The sequence below is a fragment of the Neomonachus schauinslandi genome, chromosome 11, assembly GCF_002201575.2.
Source record: "Neomonachus schauinslandi chromosome 11, ASM220157v2, whole genome shotgun sequence".
NCBI lineage: Eukaryota > Metazoa > Chordata > Mammalia > Carnivora > Phocidae > Neomonachus > Neomonachus schauinslandi.
This window is the reverse complement of record NC_058413.1, coordinates 46,997,392-47,014,918: the sequence shown is the minus strand read 5'-3', so window position 1 is coordinate 47,014,918 and position 17,527 is coordinate 46,997,392. Positions and strand designations below refer to the sequence as shown.

The 17,527-nt window shown below is 45.1% G+C and overlaps 1 protein-coding gene and 1 non-coding gene across 4 annotated transcripts in view; both read left to right on the top strand.

Annotated features, from left to right (window-relative positions):
- The window catches only part of ZNF143 (zinc finger protein 143), a 67,117-nt gene extending 63,803 nt beyond the window's left edge, over positions 1 to 3,314 (top strand). For 2 of the 3 annotated variants that reach the window (XM_044919812.1, XM_044919813.1), the window contains exons 15-16: positions 779 to 925; positions 2,176 to 3,171. In XM_044919812.1, the coding sequence (XP_044775747.1) occupies positions 779 to 925; positions 2,176 to 2,259 (231 nt within the window). In that variant the 3' untranslated portion in view covers positions 2,260 to 3,171. Of the gene's footprint in view, positions 1 to 778; positions 926 to 2,175 lie in introns of all 3 variants that reach the window. The other variant, XM_021685763.2, reaches the window with a different exon arrangement.
- Positions 3,315 to 17,340: 14,026 nt separating this feature from the next.
- On the top strand, positions 17,341 to 17,504 carry LOC123326283. Its single transcript, XR_006540988.1, has one exon. It is a non-coding gene; the product is annotated as a U1 spliceosomal RNA (small nuclear RNA).
- The last annotated feature ends 23 nt before the right edge of the window (positions 17,505 to 17,527 follow it).

The window sequence follows — 17,527 nt, the reverse complement described above, 5'->3', positions numbered from 1 at the left end:
ACCATCCCAAACAAGTTATAGAACATTTCTGTCACCCCGGAAAGTTCCTTTGTGACCCCCTCCAGTCAATCCCCAGCCCTTTCAGTTTTCCTACTGAAATGGAAATCTAATTTTAAATGCAACAGGTAAATAGGAGAAAATAGTATATTACCTACCATTTATCCCCACTCAGGAGTAAATAGGCCGTTGAGATATGAATTAGTCCACATGTGTAACCCTCCAAGCAGCCACTTAGAGTAATAGAACCTATAGGCACAGTCACGTCTCCCCTGGTTAGTGGAGCCTGGTGTAGCAGATCCCCTTGTCCGGTGTCCTCTAACCTGTTATGTCATTGGTTCACTAAGCTTGGATAAGTCCCTTCTTTCTGAGCCTCAGCTTCTTCAAGTAAAAAAGAAGAGTCCAGGGCCGCCTGCATGGCTCAGTCCGGTTGAACGTCCGACTCTTGATTTCGGCTCATGTCATGATCCAGGGTCGTGGGATCGAGCCCTGTGTGGGGCTCCATGCTCAGTGGGGAGTCTGCTGGAGATTCTCTGCCTCTCCCTCTGCTCCTCCCCCTGCTCACACTCTCTATATAAAATAAATAAATAAATCTTAAAAAAAGAAGCAGCAGCAGAAGAGTCTAGAATAGACAATATATAAGTTCTCCTCCAGCTCTAGGCTTCTGCAAGTCTGTGGTCAAAAGGGAGTTTTTCCTTTCAGATCCGAAGACAGTCCCTCGCATTAAATGGAGTTTGATGTACTTAATCATAGCTTTCCTTGTGTGTACTTTTGGTTGAAGGTTGCAATTGTGGCTCAGGACCTGGCAGCATTCCATGCTGCCTCATCAGAGATGGGGCACCAGCAGCACAGCCATCACTTAGTAACCACAGAAACCAGGCCTCTGACCCTAGTGGCCACATCCAACGGCACCCAGATTGCAGTTCAGGTGAGTGCGGTGATAGCCGGACTCCTTCAGGGCTCTCGGCCTTGTGCTCTGTCCTTTATTCACAACCTTCACAGGAGGCCAGGCACAGAATAATCTATGGCACTTAGCTCCTTGAAGACAACTGCTGTTTGCGGGGGACTCAAAGAGACTGGCACTTTGTTCTGTATTAGCTTTGCTTGTTTTAGGGGAATTTATTTATTTATTTATTTATTTATTTATTTATTTATTTATTTAAAGATTTTATTTATTCATTTGACAGAGAGAGACACGGGGGGGGGGACACAAGCAGGGGGAGCGGGAGAGGGAGAAGCAGGCTTCCCGCCGAGGAGGAAGCCCAATGCGGGGCTCGATCCCAGGACCCCGGGATCATGACCTGAGCCGAAGGCAGACCCCTGAGGACCGAGTCACCCGCGTCCCCCTAGGGGAATTTATAGCAAGAAAAAGAAAAGCTTCTGGTAAACATCCCAGCATGCCCCAGCCAGCCATCTTTACTTTCAAAATAAGTCTCATTAGGTAGGATTCTAGAAAGCACTTAAGAGCTACTCCTTGCAAATGAACCTAGTGTAAACAGAGACCCTAAGTTAGTCCCCTGAGAATCCCTGCACAGCTGTGTTTTATGTTGGGGGAACATCAGAAGACAGAAAAGACTATTCTCAGGGAAGTCACTGGATTGAAGCAGAGAGTCTAGAATGCTAGGTGCAGATTATTTTTCCTTGGGAAGAGTTGTTTTTCATGTATTTACTTGGAAAAGAGAACACATTTAGGAAAATGCCAACCAATAGTTTTAATTTAGTTTATGGGCATGGAAGCTAATGGCTCAGGATAAAAGATGAGCATCTTTTGTCTGTTGCCCGAGTGAAGGTTTATCAAAATCCTAAAGAAAGAAAATATACTCCTGCAAGGATTTTTTTTATGCATTTATGATTGGATCAGCGGTAGTATCTTAAGTCCAGCTGTCAGAATTACAGAGAGAAATTTTACTTCTGGGGGGGCACCTGGGTGGCTCAGTCAGTTAAGCCTCTGCCTTCAGCTCAGGCCATGATTCCAGGGTCCTGGGATGGAGCCCGACATCCGGCTCTCTGCCCAGCGGGGAGCCTGCTTCTCCCTCTCTGTCTGCCTGCAGCTCCCCCTGCTTGTGCTCTCTCTCTCTCAAATAAATAAATAAAACTCTTAAAAAAAATTTTACTTCTGGCATATACTATTTCTTTGGTATTCTCTTTGGTATGCCTTTGTGTTTATTCCTGTTTCAGCTTGGAGAACAGCCATCTCTGGAAGAAGCCATCAGAATAGCATCTAGGATCCAACAAGGAGAAACGCCAGGGTTGGATGATTAATCCTCGAAACAGTGGGGCACTACATCAGAAGGAGCCTTTCAAATCTTCAGGCAGCAGACATCCATGAGCCCGGGCCCAGGAAAATTAGAATGTTTCCATTCCTGATATACTGTACACATTTTTATGCAAGAGTGGAGAACAGTTTATTCTTGACACTTTTGTGTATATAACCCTTGGAATAGATTCCCAAATGGATTCATTGTGTACAAGGATGTATGAAATTAGGGCAATACAGTTAATTTTCACGCTACTCTTTTATCAGTTTGCAAACTCCTAGCGTCTACATGCAAGATCAGTGGAGTCTTATGATGGATTTTTAACTTACTGTGAAAAGATAAAATAAAGGCTGTATCTAAAACGGCAAAGGTTCTATATTTCAAACAATCAATTCCAAAAGCCATCATGGATAATAAAGGATGTAAAGCCTTCGAATATTTCCCCAAGTTAATAGAGTGTCTGCAGTTTTTGTTCTACTGTATACTTGTATGTTTTTATTTGTACCTCACGGTTTGAAGACTATTCATTATAGTTTTCCATCCCTGTTAAAATACCACCTCTTCAAGCTGAGATGCTAATTATATTGAATTGGATCCATGACATTGGATTATGTATAAAATGACAAAGTTTGGTTATTTAAAATTAAAAAGTTAAATCCAGTGCTTTGGTTTTGTTAAAGATTTTACTTAGCGTTCAATTTTTTGTTACTGTTTTTTAAAAATAATGAACTATCAAAGTTTGACCACAGGCTGGAGCCCGGGATAACAGTGCTGTAATTGAAAATGGCTTTACTCTGAAAATTAGGTTAGTGGGTCAGTGTAAATTATTTATTTTTGCTTATGTACTTTTGTTTTAAAGCTTATTTACCCTAAAGTTTATTATTAATTTTGAATACAGCAATTTTTAAAATGTTACCTTTACCTTTGTTTTATTAAATTGGTATGGGGGGCGGGGAGTGCTGCAGAAAACACCACCAATGATTACAACCCAGCACATGTATATCGAGAGTATATTGTTTATCAAGCACAGAGTAAGTATTTTTTCATACATTTTTACGTACTTAAAACAGTTTTGTGAGATATAGGGGATTTATTATCCCCATTCATACAAGGGGAAACAGCTTCCTAAGAAGTTAAATGTCTCACCCGGGGCCTCTGGCTGTGCAGAGGCAGGGCAAACACAGGGCAAAACCCAGACTTTGTGAGCCCCACGTCCCGCGAGCTATTCCACCACACCGCGACTGTGCCTTCTCGGATGACAATTTGTGGCAGAGATGATCGAGATGCTCTGGTATTTTCTGATTGCCTAATGACCTGAGCCCTTGAAAAACCATGCCTAATGTCAGAAATTCAGCTTAGGGTCCACCAAGGTCCAAAGAAAAAAAAAAGGTGGGAGGGGGAGGGAAGGTTTGTCTTTCAATAACCACTCCTTCGCTGTGGTTCACTATGCTTTGTTTGCCAGAGAGCTGAAATGAGGCGCTCGTGTTTCATTTCAAGCTTTACAGTAAAAAGGGGAAAACTGTTGTACTGTTTTATTCAATATAAATGTTATCTTTGATGAGGTTTCTTTGAAGTCTTGTTAAAAAGGGTCATGACTTAGTCATCTGAAAAGGGGGTTGGGCAGGGGACTGGTTGCTTTCCCTTCAAAGCTCCTCACAGATACTTAACATCAGAAAAGGTCTTAGTCACACACAGATCCAGTCTTCACTCTTGACTGAGACATTTAAACACACATAGAAGAACTCCCAGCTGAGGCCTGCTAAGGCTCAGAAAGGGCTGGCATGGGAAGAGAGAGGAAGAAGAGGATCTGCAAAATCACAGGGTGGTGCTCTGGCCTCCCAGTGAAGGTCGTGGCCACTGCCCGGGGGCTCCTCTGCGGGGCCCACCCAGGCCTGCTGTGCTTCCCAGGACCAAGCCCAGGCTGTCAGCCTCCCTGCTCCCCTGACAGCTGCCTTTGCTCAGATCACAGGCTTTCTCCCTCAGCCCAGCCCCTTTGCCAGGTAGACTGGATGGGGCTGAGCTGGACTCCGCTCGGAGGCCGGCCCAATTGTCCCTCGGCTCAAGAGAAAATGCCTTCTTACCAGCACCAGAGAAGAGGGCAGAGGGATGCTGCTGGTGTGTCCCCTGCCTGCCGGCCTTCCCGGGAACAGGACCTCCGGGGCCCAAGGGAAGACCAGCTGATGGGCAGAGAGTTGCTAGGAAAGCGGGTGCGTGGTTTCTTCCCAGTGTGGGATGCAGAGAGGGGCCCTCCAGAGTTGAAAATTCCCCAAAGACACTTGATGAAACAAGAGTACGCTTTACAAACGGAGCCGGATGGAGCATAACTCTGCAACGTGATCCAGACGAGGCTCAAGGCAACACTTAGTCCAAGAAAAAACCCCACTCTCCCAGACACAACTTGAGGCCACTACAAAGACAAAGGATATTGCCCACAGTCTGCAGTTGTAAGAATTTAGGGAACAGAGTCAGAGAAGGGCTTGGCTTCCTCAACCCTCCAAAGGTGGCAGTTGCCCAGAGGGCCAGACAGCGGCCTGTGCCCCAGCCCCCACGCCCCCAGGCCAGCAGGGGCCAACCGGCTTTGGAGGGTCTCCCGTGCTGCCTGTCGTCCTGCATGGCAGCCCTGGGCCTACGGAAGTAACTTGGGAAACCACGCACTCAGCACTGAAATGGATGGATTCTAGGAACTTCGGTCCAGTATTTCCTAGCTCGGTTAAGACTGTAGACCAGTCAACAGTTGGCAGATCCCAACAGTGAGCAGGGAGGGAGAGGGCGAAAAGGACAGGGCCCAGCTGAAGTCTGTTGGCAAGTGAGGAAAGGGAGCCCAGGGAAGTGGAGAAAGGCTGCCTCAGCCCCCTCTGCCGTAAGCACTTTCTAGATTTAGGCTTTCTTAAGGATGAGGAGATCTTACAAAGAAGACTCCAGCCAAATCCCGTCTTCTCTTTGCTTGAGGAACATGGCTGGCTCATGGACATGTGACCAGTGCAGTTGAACAAGACCCTGCACTTGCGATTTAATGCACTGAGGTTGCAAGTCTTGGAATTCTTAATAGTTTTACCTTTGAGTTTGTGTCCTGTGAGGTCTCATGGAGCAATGGGACACAATGCCAACCTCTGCGGCCTCCCTGGATGGGTTCTCTGTCACTCCCCTACCTGACCTCCTGTTCTCTCCCCAACCCCGCCCCTGCCACCATGCCCTCTGCTTTTGGCAGGTCGGTGTCGGGCGCATGCACCCCGTGGAGTCCGGCGAGGCGGTGGCCATGCCCACCCCCGGCTGGCAGCACCACAGTGCTTGAGGTGGGCCGCTGACCGCAGCCAAGAAGCTCACCCCTCTCCTGAGTGCTTCCCAGTTCTGAATTTTGACGATACCTGGGAGCAGCCTGTTTGTTGTGGGCTGGAGGGGTAGGCCTGTGGGAAGGGGGACCCGGCAGCTGTCAGGCCCAAGATGTACCCTCCTCAGGCATCTGTGAAGTCCCAGGCCCTGGCTGACTCTTTCTACGGGCTCTGCGCCCGGGCCATCCTTGCTTCCTCCTTCCACCTTTCCTGAGCCTGGCTTGTATTTGTCTCTTCTAGCCAGCGTGAGGTACATACACTCTGGGAGCCACAAAATTCGAATTGTGTAATTTCAGTGATTTCAAATACAAGTTAAATACTATGATATTTTAATTTAAAACTAGCATTGCACTTGGGGCACCTGTGTGGCTCGCAGTCGGTTGAGCATTCGCCTTCAGCTCAAGTCATGGCCCCAGGGTCCTGAGATCGAGTTCCACATCGGGCTCCCTGCTCTGCGGGGAGCCTGCTTCTCTCTCTCCCTCTGCCTGCCGCTCCCCCTGCTTGTGCTCTCTCCCTCCCGCCCCTCGCTCTCTCTGTCAAGTACATAAATAAAATCCTAAAAAAAAACTAGCATTGCACAATATAAAGATAAAGGGCAAAATTCATGCTAAAAATTTGAGATTAATTTTTCTTTGCTTAGAACAATATTAGATAGCAAATAAAATAACACCAAGACAAGTCGAGAGAGAGACCTCCAAAGAAGGAAAAAACTCATGTTTTCCTGTCTGTGTATGGGGGGGGGGGGGGTTGTAAAATATATATAACATAAAATTTACCATTTTAACCATTTTTGAGTGTAAAGTTCAGTGTCATTAAGTACCTTCAAATCGTTGCGCAAACATTCCCACTATCCATCTCCAGAATTTTTTCATCTTCCCAAACTGAAACTCTACCCATTAAACGATACCTCCCATCCCCCAACCTCCCAGCCCCTGGCAACCACCCTTACTTTCGCTTTCTATGAATTTGACTATTTTCAGGACCCCATATAAGTGGAGTCACTGTTTGTCTTTTTTTTTTTTTTTAAGATTTTATTTATTTTTGCGAGCGAGCAAGAGAGAGCACGTGAGCCCGATGCGGGGCTCGATTCCAGGACCCGGAGATCTTGACCTGAGCCGAAGGCAGACGCTTAACCGACCCAGCCACCCAGCTGCCTGCTATTTGTCCTTTTGTGTCTGGCTTTATATGTACCTTTAACAGAATTTTTTTCCTGTGTTTTGACCAAGGGGCTCGCACTTTCTTTTTGCCCTGAGTCCCACAGATTCTGTAGCCTGCCTGGCTGAGGGAAGCTCTTCTCTCAGCCCCTCTCTTTTCACTGTCACACAGAGGTATGACTTGTGTTTTGGAAATACATTATCTGCTTCTCTTTTTAGAGCACGGGCTCTCTTGGCATAACTGGGAACTTCAGCTGCCGCCTCCCTCTCTAAACTCACCTGGCTCCAGAGGTACAGAGAATCCTCTGGTCCCCATGCAAGGGTTTCATTTTGCTTCCTAAGCACGTCTAAAATTGAAGGGCAGAAGGTCACGCTGAGAGCAAAGAATGCTCAAGATCCGGGAAAATCGCGTGAATAATTAAAATGAAAACTATCCAGCAAAAGCTTTTTCTTGTTACTTTTCTGCATTGAAGTGAAGGACGGTGGCACTCCTGCTCTAATGTCAGTCGCAAATGTCTCCCTGGTTTGCCTCACCTCCACAGGGTTCCCGTGGGCCCACGGGAGGCAGCCACAAGCTCTCCACAACACCTTCGCTAATCTGTCCCAAAGCCCCACCTGCCTAAGAAAGGGCTGTGGAAAACAGCTCTAATCTCAGTTACTGACTCAGTCCCAGTGGCCTCCAGACAAATTCTGCAATTTCTATGGAAAAAGCAAAGGGGTAAAATCTCTGCTGCTGTGAGGGGGTTGTCTTATCTTTTTCAGTGGGAAACTTTCTCCAAGCCAGTGGCGGGCTTTTGAGGCGATGAGGGCCCTGGGAGCAACTCTTAACACTCACCAGATCTTTTACTCAGATAAAGTTGTGTTTGTTTTTTTTTTAAGATTTTATTTATTTATTTTGACAGAGAGAGAGCACACAAGCAGGGGGAGTGGGAGAGGGAGAAGCAGGCTTCCCGCGGAGCAGGGAGCCCGATGCGGGGCTCGATCCCAGGACCCTGGGATCACGACCCCAGCCAAAGGCAGACGCTTAAGGACTGAGCCACCCAGGTGCCCCTACCCAGATAAAGTTGATCAGGCAAGCCGCCTCTCCATGATCTTAGGGCTTTCCTAACATCCTGAAATTGCTTAATGTTCCTTTCAAAAGAAAATCAGGAAAAGTAGAAAACTGGACCATTTTTTTTCGTGCAAAAGTGATCTTCCCTATAGCGAAGCTCCTGAAACTTCGAAGTCAAAAAGAAAGGAACTAGTTAATGAATGAAAGCCTCCACGGTAAGCCTTGGGGTCAGTCACCAGCAGGAGGTGCTATGTGGGTTCAGGGAGCAATCCCCAACCATAGGCTGCTTGCTTCACCACCTCCTTCTGGAACAAATCAACCAGCTGTGCCTGGGCCAGAGTGGGGTCGGGGGAGGTGGTCTCTTCTCTACCGGGAAGGAAGTTATTTCATACTGGGAGAAAACAGTTTGAGTGATGGGAAGAGAAGGACCCTGAACGCCTCCTCAGGTTGCTGGGGTGATACTAAGGAGGACATGCCCACATCAGACCTGGGAGATTAGCTTTGTCTCCTTGCCCAATCTGACAGCCACTTTTGGCTTTATAATCATATTGACTAAGGAAATATTTCTGAGGGCATCTCAGATTCAGTCCTGAGATGCCCATGGCGATCTTTGTGACTTGGACGTGCTGAGGACTGAATATCACTCTCACACGCTCACTGACAGGGCAAATCTCTGCCAGAGCTGAGGAGTCCCAACCCCAGTCATTTCTTCCTAGCAACCTTCAACACTGCTAAGGCCAGTCCTAATGGATGGGCAGGTTGCTGGCAGTATTTGGCATTCCGTATTACCTTACAGTGTCAGGGGAAGTTCTATAAGGCCGCTGTCCTCCATCTCCAGAGTCACTTGCTCACCCAAAGACAGAGCTCAGCCCAGGGCCCCAGTGTCTACCATGACTGGAGGCAACAGGATGCCAACAGCTCCTATTCCATGTTCTTGGACAGCAACTATTGGGATGAATGCCCTTTGCTGCCCTGAGCTTGGATCCAAGTCTAATAAGTGGGCTCTGGCCTTGTTCCTGAGGATTAACTCTGTCTTGGTCACCTCTCCTGGTCCCCAGACTTGCTAAACTGTGACTATGGTTATCCAGCAGAATTGCAAGGGACCCTCTTGCTATTGAACGAAACCTAGTGTTAAAAATATGCCTAAATTACTTCAGGGGCACCTGGGGGCTCAGTTGTTAGGCATCTGCCTTCGGTTCAGGTCATGATCCCAGGGTCCTGGGATCAAGCCCCACATCGGGCTCCCTGCTCAGCGGGAAGCCTGCTTCTCTCTCACCCACTCCCCCTGCTTGTGTTCCTTCTCTTGCTGTGTCTCTCTCTGTCAAATAAATAAAATCTTTTTTTAAAAATAAATTATTTTAAAATAAAGAAAAAGCTATACTGAGACCCCATATTTCACCTATCAAGTTGGTAAATATATATATTAAAAAGTTGATCTGGGCGCCTGCGTGGTTCAGATGGTTAAGCGTTTGCCTTCGGCTCAGGTCATGATCCCAGGGTCCTGGGATCGAGTCCCGCGTCGGGCTCTCTGCTCCTTGGGAGCCTGCTTCTCCCTCTGCCTCTCTCTCTCTCTGTCTCTCATGAATAAATAAATAAAATCTTTAAAAAAAAAAAAAGTTGATCTGTTGTCAGCAAGAACATAGGGAAATAGGTTAAAGTGCCCATATTCTTTGACCCAGCAATTCTACTCCTAATAATGTATCCTAAGGATATACTCACATATGGAGAAGTGATGTCAAGAATACTCAAAGCAACATTGCTCATAACAGGAAAAATTTGAAAACAGCTTAATGGAGAGCTACTTAGATAAATTATGGGAGAGTCTTGCTCTATTAGGCTCCTCCAAGCCTCAGCATTGAGTGGGATGCTTCTGAGCAGGAGGTCCTGGGGTGGACTGGTCACAGGTATTGGTAGGCTAACTAATGGCCCCCAAATATATCCATGTCTTAATCCTCAGAATCTGTGTTATTTTTTTTATGGCGAAAGGGATTTTTCAGATGTGATTAAATTAAGGATTTTTTTTTTAAGGTTTTATTTATTTGACAGAGAGAGACACAGTGAGAGAGGGAACACAAGCAGGGTGAGTGGGAAAGGGAGAAGCAGGCTTCCCGCAGAGCAGGGAGCCTGATGTGGGGCTCGATCCCAGGACCCTGGGATCCTGACCCGAGCTGAAGGCAGACGCTTAACGACTGAGTCACCCAGGTGCCCCATGCTCCTCTCTTTTAAAGAGTAGCAATTCTCCTTTTCATTCAAGGCCGCTGTGAATTTGGAGAGTGAGATGTAGGAGATCCTGAACACTTTGCCAGTGAGCTGCTTGCTTTCACTCTTTCTTCACCAAAAATGAGTAATCTTTTTTTTTAAGTGTATTTATTTTTAAGTAATCTCTACACCCAACATGGGGCTCGAACTCACAACTGTGAGATCAAGAGTCGTAAGCTCTTCCAACTGAGCCAGCCAGGTGCACCCAAAATGAGTAGTCTCAAGAACAATAGATGGGTTGGCGGTGCCTGGGTGGCTCAGTCAGTTAAGCGTCTGCCTTCGGTTCCGGTCATGATCCCAGGGTCCTGGGATTGAGTCCCGCGTCGGGCTCCCTGCTCAGCGGGGAGCCTGCTTCTCCCTCTGCCCCTCCCCCTGCTCGTGCTCTCTCTCTCTCTGATAAAATAAATAAATAAAGTCTTTAAAAAAAAAAAGAACAATAGATGGGTTGGAGACAACGGGCAAGCATCACTCCCTCCAGAAGGTGGCCGGTCACGATAACCAGTAGCTAAGTTATAGTGGCTACAGACCGCCCTGAGAGAAGTGCACAGAGGTCAGGTGTTTACTAACACACTGTCTTGGGCGGGTCCCCTGCATCTAGCTGATTGTCACCAGGGCAGATCAGAGCGTGTGTGTGTCTTGTTCCACTCATAGCCCACAGTCAGCATACATACGTGCAATGGAAGATGGTGGCAGGAGGATACTTACCTGCAGGAGAACAGGCCGTAGCACTGTCATCACGTGGTCCAGAGTGTGAAAATATCACCAGATGGTCCGTGGCTGTGGTTCTGCATCTTTCCTCCATTCTACTTGGTACTCTCTTGCTTCAGATGTAAGGCTGTCCATAGCTCATGCCCCAGAATGGAAAATATCACACTAGAATATACAGCGCAAACAAAACTTCTATTTCCTGGGGTGCCCTCTCCCACTCCCCCTGCTTGTGTTCCCTCTCTCACTGTGTCTCTCTCTGTCAAATAAATAAAATCTAAAAAAATAAAAAATGAAAAAAAATAAAAGAGGAGCAATACTATGTAAGGTTTGAAATGCTCTCCTAACACATCGTCACCATTCCAAATCCTCTCCAGTGTTGTAAAACAAAAGATCATGACCCCAGTAAATGTTAAAATGAATTACTGAGAAGGAAAAACAAAGTTTAATTAAATGATTAAAAGATAAATTATGGGCATAAGGAAACTTTTTGGGGTGATAGAAATGTTCTAAAACTGGATTGTGATGAGGATCACATAACTATAAATTCACTAAAAATCATTGAATTGTATACTTTCTTTCTTTTTTTTTTTGAATTGTATACTTTCAATAGATGAATGTTATGGTATGTAAATTTACTTCAATAAAGTTGTTAAAAGAAACTTTTTTAGGGGCGCCTGGGTGGCTCAGTCGTTAAGCATCTGCCTTCGGCTCAGGTCATGATCTCAGGGTCCTGGGATCGAGCTCCGCATCGGGCTCCCCGCTCTGCGGGAAGCCTGCTTCTCCTTCTCCCCCTCCCCCTGCTTGTGTTCCCTCTCTCGCTGTGTCTCTCTCTGTCAAATAAATAAATAAAATCTTTAAAAAAAAAAAAAGAAAAACTTTAAAAAAAAATTATGCTTCATCTAGACAATGGAATACTATGCAGGCTTTAAAAAGAATGGGGGGGGGCACCTGGCTAGCTCAGTGGAACGAGTGACTCTTGATCTCGGAGTCGTGAGTTCGAGCCCCATGTGGGGTGTAGGATTACTAAAAAAATAATAATAAACTTAAAAAACCAAAAGAATGAGCGGACTAGTCCTATATGTATTAACATGAAACAACATCCAAGAAACAGTAAGTGAAAAAGCAAGGTGCAGAACAGTATGCATAATATGCTACAAGTTCTTATACAAATATTTAAAAGATTACGTATATTTGTTTTTTATTTTTTAAAGATTTTATTTATTTATTTGAGAGAGAGAGAATGAGAGACAGAGAGCATGAGAGGGAGGAGGGTCAGAGGGAGAAGCAGGCTCCCCGCCGAGCAGGGAGCCCGATGCGGGACTCGATCCCGGGACTCCAGGATCATGACCTGAGCCAAAGGCAGTCGCTTAACCAACTGAGTCACCCAGGCGCCCCCCAAGATTACGTATATTTGCATAGGCCACTTCTGAAAGGAGATACAAGAAAACAATAATGTTGGTTGCCCCTGAGGAACAGGCTAGAAGCTGGGGGTGAAAGGGAGGCTCACCTTTGACCATATACCTTTCTGTGCCTTTTGAATTTTGTATTACGAGCTTTTTATTATCTAAAAATAAATAAAATTGTTCGCTTGCAAGAAAGAATCTCAACGACAGGCCTTCCACCTATAGCACTTTGTTAAAAAGATTGTCTATGTTTGGTCACCAAATTTGAGCTATAGGCCTTCGTTAAATATAAGGTTGGCTGGTGCAAGTTGATTATAGTAAAATAGTTTGAATTTAGCCTTCAACATTAGGTTTGAAATGTAAAAGTGTGACTGGCTTTTAGCAATACATTTTTATTTATTTATTTGAGAGAGAGAGAGAGCGGGAAGGGGGAGAGGCAGAGGAGGAATGAGACAGAGTCTTAAGCAGACTCCCTGCTCAGTGCAGAGCCTGACCCAGGGCTCCATCTCACGACCCTGAGATCACGACCTGAGCTGAAACCAAGAGCTGGATGTTTAGCTGCCTGCGCCCCCCAGGTGCCCCTAGCGATACATCTTTTTTTTTTTTTTTTTTAAGATTTTATTTATTTATTTGACAGAAAGAGAGACAGCAAGAGAGGGAACACAAGCAGGGGGAGCGGGAGAGGGAGAAGCAGGCTTCCCGCTGAGCAGGGAGCCCGATGCGGGGCTCGATCCCAGGACCCTGGGATCATGACCTGAGCCGAAGGCAGACGCTTAACGACTGAGCCACCCAGGCGCCCCTAGTGATACATCTTTTAAGGACCAGTGGACTACTTATCTGGTCTCATCCCTGAATATCCAGCCATTCTCAATGTCAGAACTGTAGCCAGTTGCCCCCATATACAGAAAGGGCCCAGTGGTCACTGCTCCAGGATAGCCTGAGGTAATGGCCATGCACACGGCCTTACTGTTTGGATCCGTGAGAGAAACACGGTGCTTTCCCTGACCTGACAAAGAAGGACCAAATTTCTTTCCAGTTTCCTTGGCAACTCACAGGCTGACAACACGACCTCAGTCCCTTTGTCTACAATCCGTGTGTGCTACTACTCTGGCGAAATTTAAAAAAAAAAAACCTCTGCCTGGACAGGTTAAAAAAGCTGTTGCCTTAAACTCTGGTTAACTTCTTCTTTCTTCTTCATTGTGTATCAGAAGAACATGAGGAAGGAATAAAGCTCACTGTTTCTTACTCATACTATATGTTTTTTTAATTAATTAATTAATTTTGAGAGAGCAAGAGTATGAGCAGGGAGAGGAATATAGGGAGAGGGAGAGAATCTCAAGGAGACTGAGCGTGAAGTCTGATAAGGGTTTCGATCCTAGGACCCTGAGATCATGACCTGAGCCGAAATCAAGAGTCGGATGTTTAACTGACTGAGCCACCCAGGTGCCCCTCTTACTCATACAGTATGTTCTGTGAGTCAGGACCCACTCATTTAGAAGAAAAAGAGCCTGAAACTAGGCAGTTGGTCCTTAGTCAGCCTGATGTACTCAAACTAGGAAAAGTTTTCAAGTTCTCCTAAACAATTCTTCAATCACTGATAGATCAAAACTGAATTACAGACTCGTTTTAACCATATAGCAGTGAAAATGTATGGACTTCAACTACATGTGAAAATATGGATGATCCTCACAAAGATAATGCTGAGCAGCAGGAGCTGGATGCAGAAGAGTACAGGCAAAGCTATTCTTGCTGCCTGAAGTCAGGAGAGTGGACACCCTTGGCAGGGAGGTGGGTCAGGGATGGGTGGAGAGCCCAGACGCATGCTGGCAGGGCCAGCTTCGTGAGTGTGAGCACAGGACCCTGCATTTAGAAAGATCCCAAGGTGAGGGACGCCTGGGTGGCTCAGTCAGTTAAGGTGCTGCCTTTGGCTCGGGTCATGATCGCAGGGTCCTGGGATCTAGTCCCGCATTGGGCTCCTTGCTCAGCGGGAAGCCTGCTTCTCCCTCTCCCACTCCCCCTGCTTGTGCTCTCTCTCTCTCTGACGAATAAGTAAAATCTTTAAAAAAAAAAAAAGAAAGAAAGATCCCACAGTGGCTTTAATGTTCTGCTGTCACACATCTTACAGTTCTTAATAAATGTGAACATTACATTCCCATTTCTCACCGGGCCCTGTAAATTATATAGTGGTCCTGGGTACTGTTAATATTCTGTTTCTTAATCTGGGTGTTGAATTTGTGAATATTCACTAAACTTTACATATGTCGGTATGTTTGCCTTTCTGTATGTATATGATACTTCAACACAAAATGTTAAAAACTGAATTATAGACTATTTTAAAAATAACTCAGTGAAACTATTTACTAAATGCCGCCAGAGTTGTATTCACAAGAAAATGGATGGCCTTAAACCTTAACCTTATCACCTTAAACACTTCTGTTACTAAATAAGAAAAAAGAAAAGTTCATTAAGAAAGCAGACAACACAGGAAATTAGAAGGGGGAAAAAAAAGCCACAGCACAAAGCGAAATGCAAAGAAAGTGAAAGGAGTTAACAAAGACACAAGCAGAGTGAACGATTTCAAAATCAGAAAAATGACATAACTGATGAATAAATCTAAGATCTAGAGTTCTTTGGGTTGGGAGGAAGCAAACAACAAAACTGATAAGCCACCAGCTAACATAATAAAAAAGACAGACAAAACAGAAATGCACAAATTAGGAATGAGAACGGGTTTACAGATGGGTACAGAAGAAATGATGAGAAATACAAGGGAGAGGAGGATTCAGTCAGCATTTGTCCGATCTTATGCTAATGTAATTTAAAATCTGAGTGAGGGGTGTCTGGGTGGCTCAGATGGTTGAGTGTCTGCCTATGGCTCAGGTCATGATCTCCAGGATCCGGGATGAAGCCCCGGGCTCCCAGCTCAGTGGGGAGTCTGCTTCTCCCTCCCCCTCTCCCCCTGCTCATATGCGCTCTCTCTCTCTTTGTATCTCTCTGTCTCAAATGAATAAATAAAATCTTTAAAGAATAAAAATAAAAAATAAAATATAAAATCTGAATGAAATGGGTAATAGTCAGGAAATATAAATTACCAATATGGACTCAAAGAAAGGAGAAAATCTAAACATAAATAATCACAGGCAAAAGCTGTCAAAAGCTATACACCTCCAAAAAAAAAGAAGAAAAAAAAAAAGCAGAACCTAGATACGTTCATTAACAACTTCTTTCAAACTTTCAGGAAATCAATGATTCTTACTATTAAAGCTATTCCAAAACATAGAGAAAGAAGTAAACAGCCCAGTGTTTCGTGAAGCCAAAATCTTGTAAAGATTGTACAATAGAAAAACTAGGGACCAGTCCTATTTATAAATACAGATGTAAAATGCCTAAAGAAATATATGAACATAACTTTGCAGGATATTTTGAAAATGACTAAACATCTCTATCTCTGTCTCTCTCAAATAAATTAAAAAAATAAAAAATAAAAAAAAAAAGGGCGCCTGGGTGGCTCAGTCGGTTAAGCGTCTGCCTTCGGCTCAGGTCATGATCCCAGGGTCCTGGGATCGAGTCCCGCATCGGGCTCCCTGCTCTGTGGGGAGCCTGCGTCTCCCTCTCCTCCCAACTTGTGCTCTCTCTCTATCTCTGTCTCTCTCAAATAAATTTAAAAAAAAAAAAAAAAGAAAGAAAATGACTAAACACATTTATTTATTTCAGGAAGGATAGAGTGGTATAAGGAAATCCATTAATCCAATTCACAATATAGATATATCAAAAGTGGAAAAAGCAGAATAATTAAGAGATGCTAAAAATTTGATATCATTTAATATTCATTCCTCACAAATATTCTGATAAAAGGAAAAGTATACTTCTTTAACATAACACAGGTAGAAATCCGTGCATGTGTACTCACATACATGTATACATTAATCAACCAGTATTACTTTTTTTGATATGTATGTATGTATTTATTTATTTATTTAAGGTAAGCTCTACACCCAGCATGGTACTTGAACTCACAGCTCTGGATCAAGGGTTGCATGCTCTACTGACTGAGACAGCCAGACGCCCCCAGCGGTATTACTCTTAATATTCCCATTAAAGTCAGGAGCAAGACAAGGCTACTCACCACCTCTCCGATTATTAGCACCGTGCTCTAACCAACTGAGCCAACTGTCCACTGAGCACTTCTCCTATGATTTAATGTTGTTCTGGAAGTGCTACTTAATACAATTAGACAATACAACAAAATAAGTCATAAATACTAGAAGAATTATTAATTATATGATTATTTACCTAGAAATCCAAAATAATCAACAGAAAAATTGTTAGAAACTGTGTAAGGCCATAGAACATTTTTTTGAGTATTTATTTTATCCTGGTCATTTTTCTGTGCTCTTGTGTTGTTTCTAACAATTGGTTGACAAGCATACGGAGGGCCCGGGGAAGTCAGTGGAGTTTGGTAGTGGTAGGTGGGAGTAAGGGTGGGCACCAAACACTTAAGGCTTAACTACTTCAGAAACCTTGATGGTGGGGCGCCTGGGTGGCTTAGTCGTTAAGTGTCTGCCTTCGGCTCAGGTCATGATCCTGGAGTCCCAGGACTGAGTCCCAGGATCGAGTCCCAGGATCGAGTCCCACATCATCAGGCTCCCTGCTCAGCAGGAAGCCTGCTTCTCCCTCTCCCACTGCCCCTGCTTTTGTTTCCTCTCTTGCTGTCTGTCAAATAAATAAATAAAATAAACAAAACAAAACAACAACGACAGAAACCCTGATGGCCACGCAGGTGGTTTGGTCAACACTGGTAGGAGTGTGTGTGAGCAACCCCATCCCACAAACTGAGCTCCTGGCTCAGTTAGATTCTGAAGCTGGTAACCATGGATGAAGCCTTTTTATTCTGCCCTTAGAAATGACGCAATACTAAATCAGAGGGATCCTGGAAGCCCTCTTCCTTATCGGCACCTCAGCACAGACTGCAGCCCGAGCACAAGGTTGCTTGTCTGAGAGGAGAAGGAAGACCAGTCCAGACGGAGTAACTGGGCTAAGAAAACAGAAGCACAGGCTCCATTCTCAAGAGCAAAATGAGAGGAGGGGGATAGGGATGTGGGGAAGCAAGGAGAGGGAAGAAGGGCTCAGACATCAGCGACCTGAGAGGAGAGTTCCCAGTACATCAGAAAAGGCAAGGGTGTACTTACCTGGCAGGGGAGGTACCATGATCACGAAGGTCATTGTCCCAGGGCAAGGCTTATCTATTGCACTCCGGTTGTGCCGACCCCTGTGATTTCCCCAGATGTGGGAAACTCCACTGCATAATTTGTGGTAGTGGGGGACTGCAGTCACGCTCTCCCCGGATTAAAAAAAAAAAAAAAGCAAA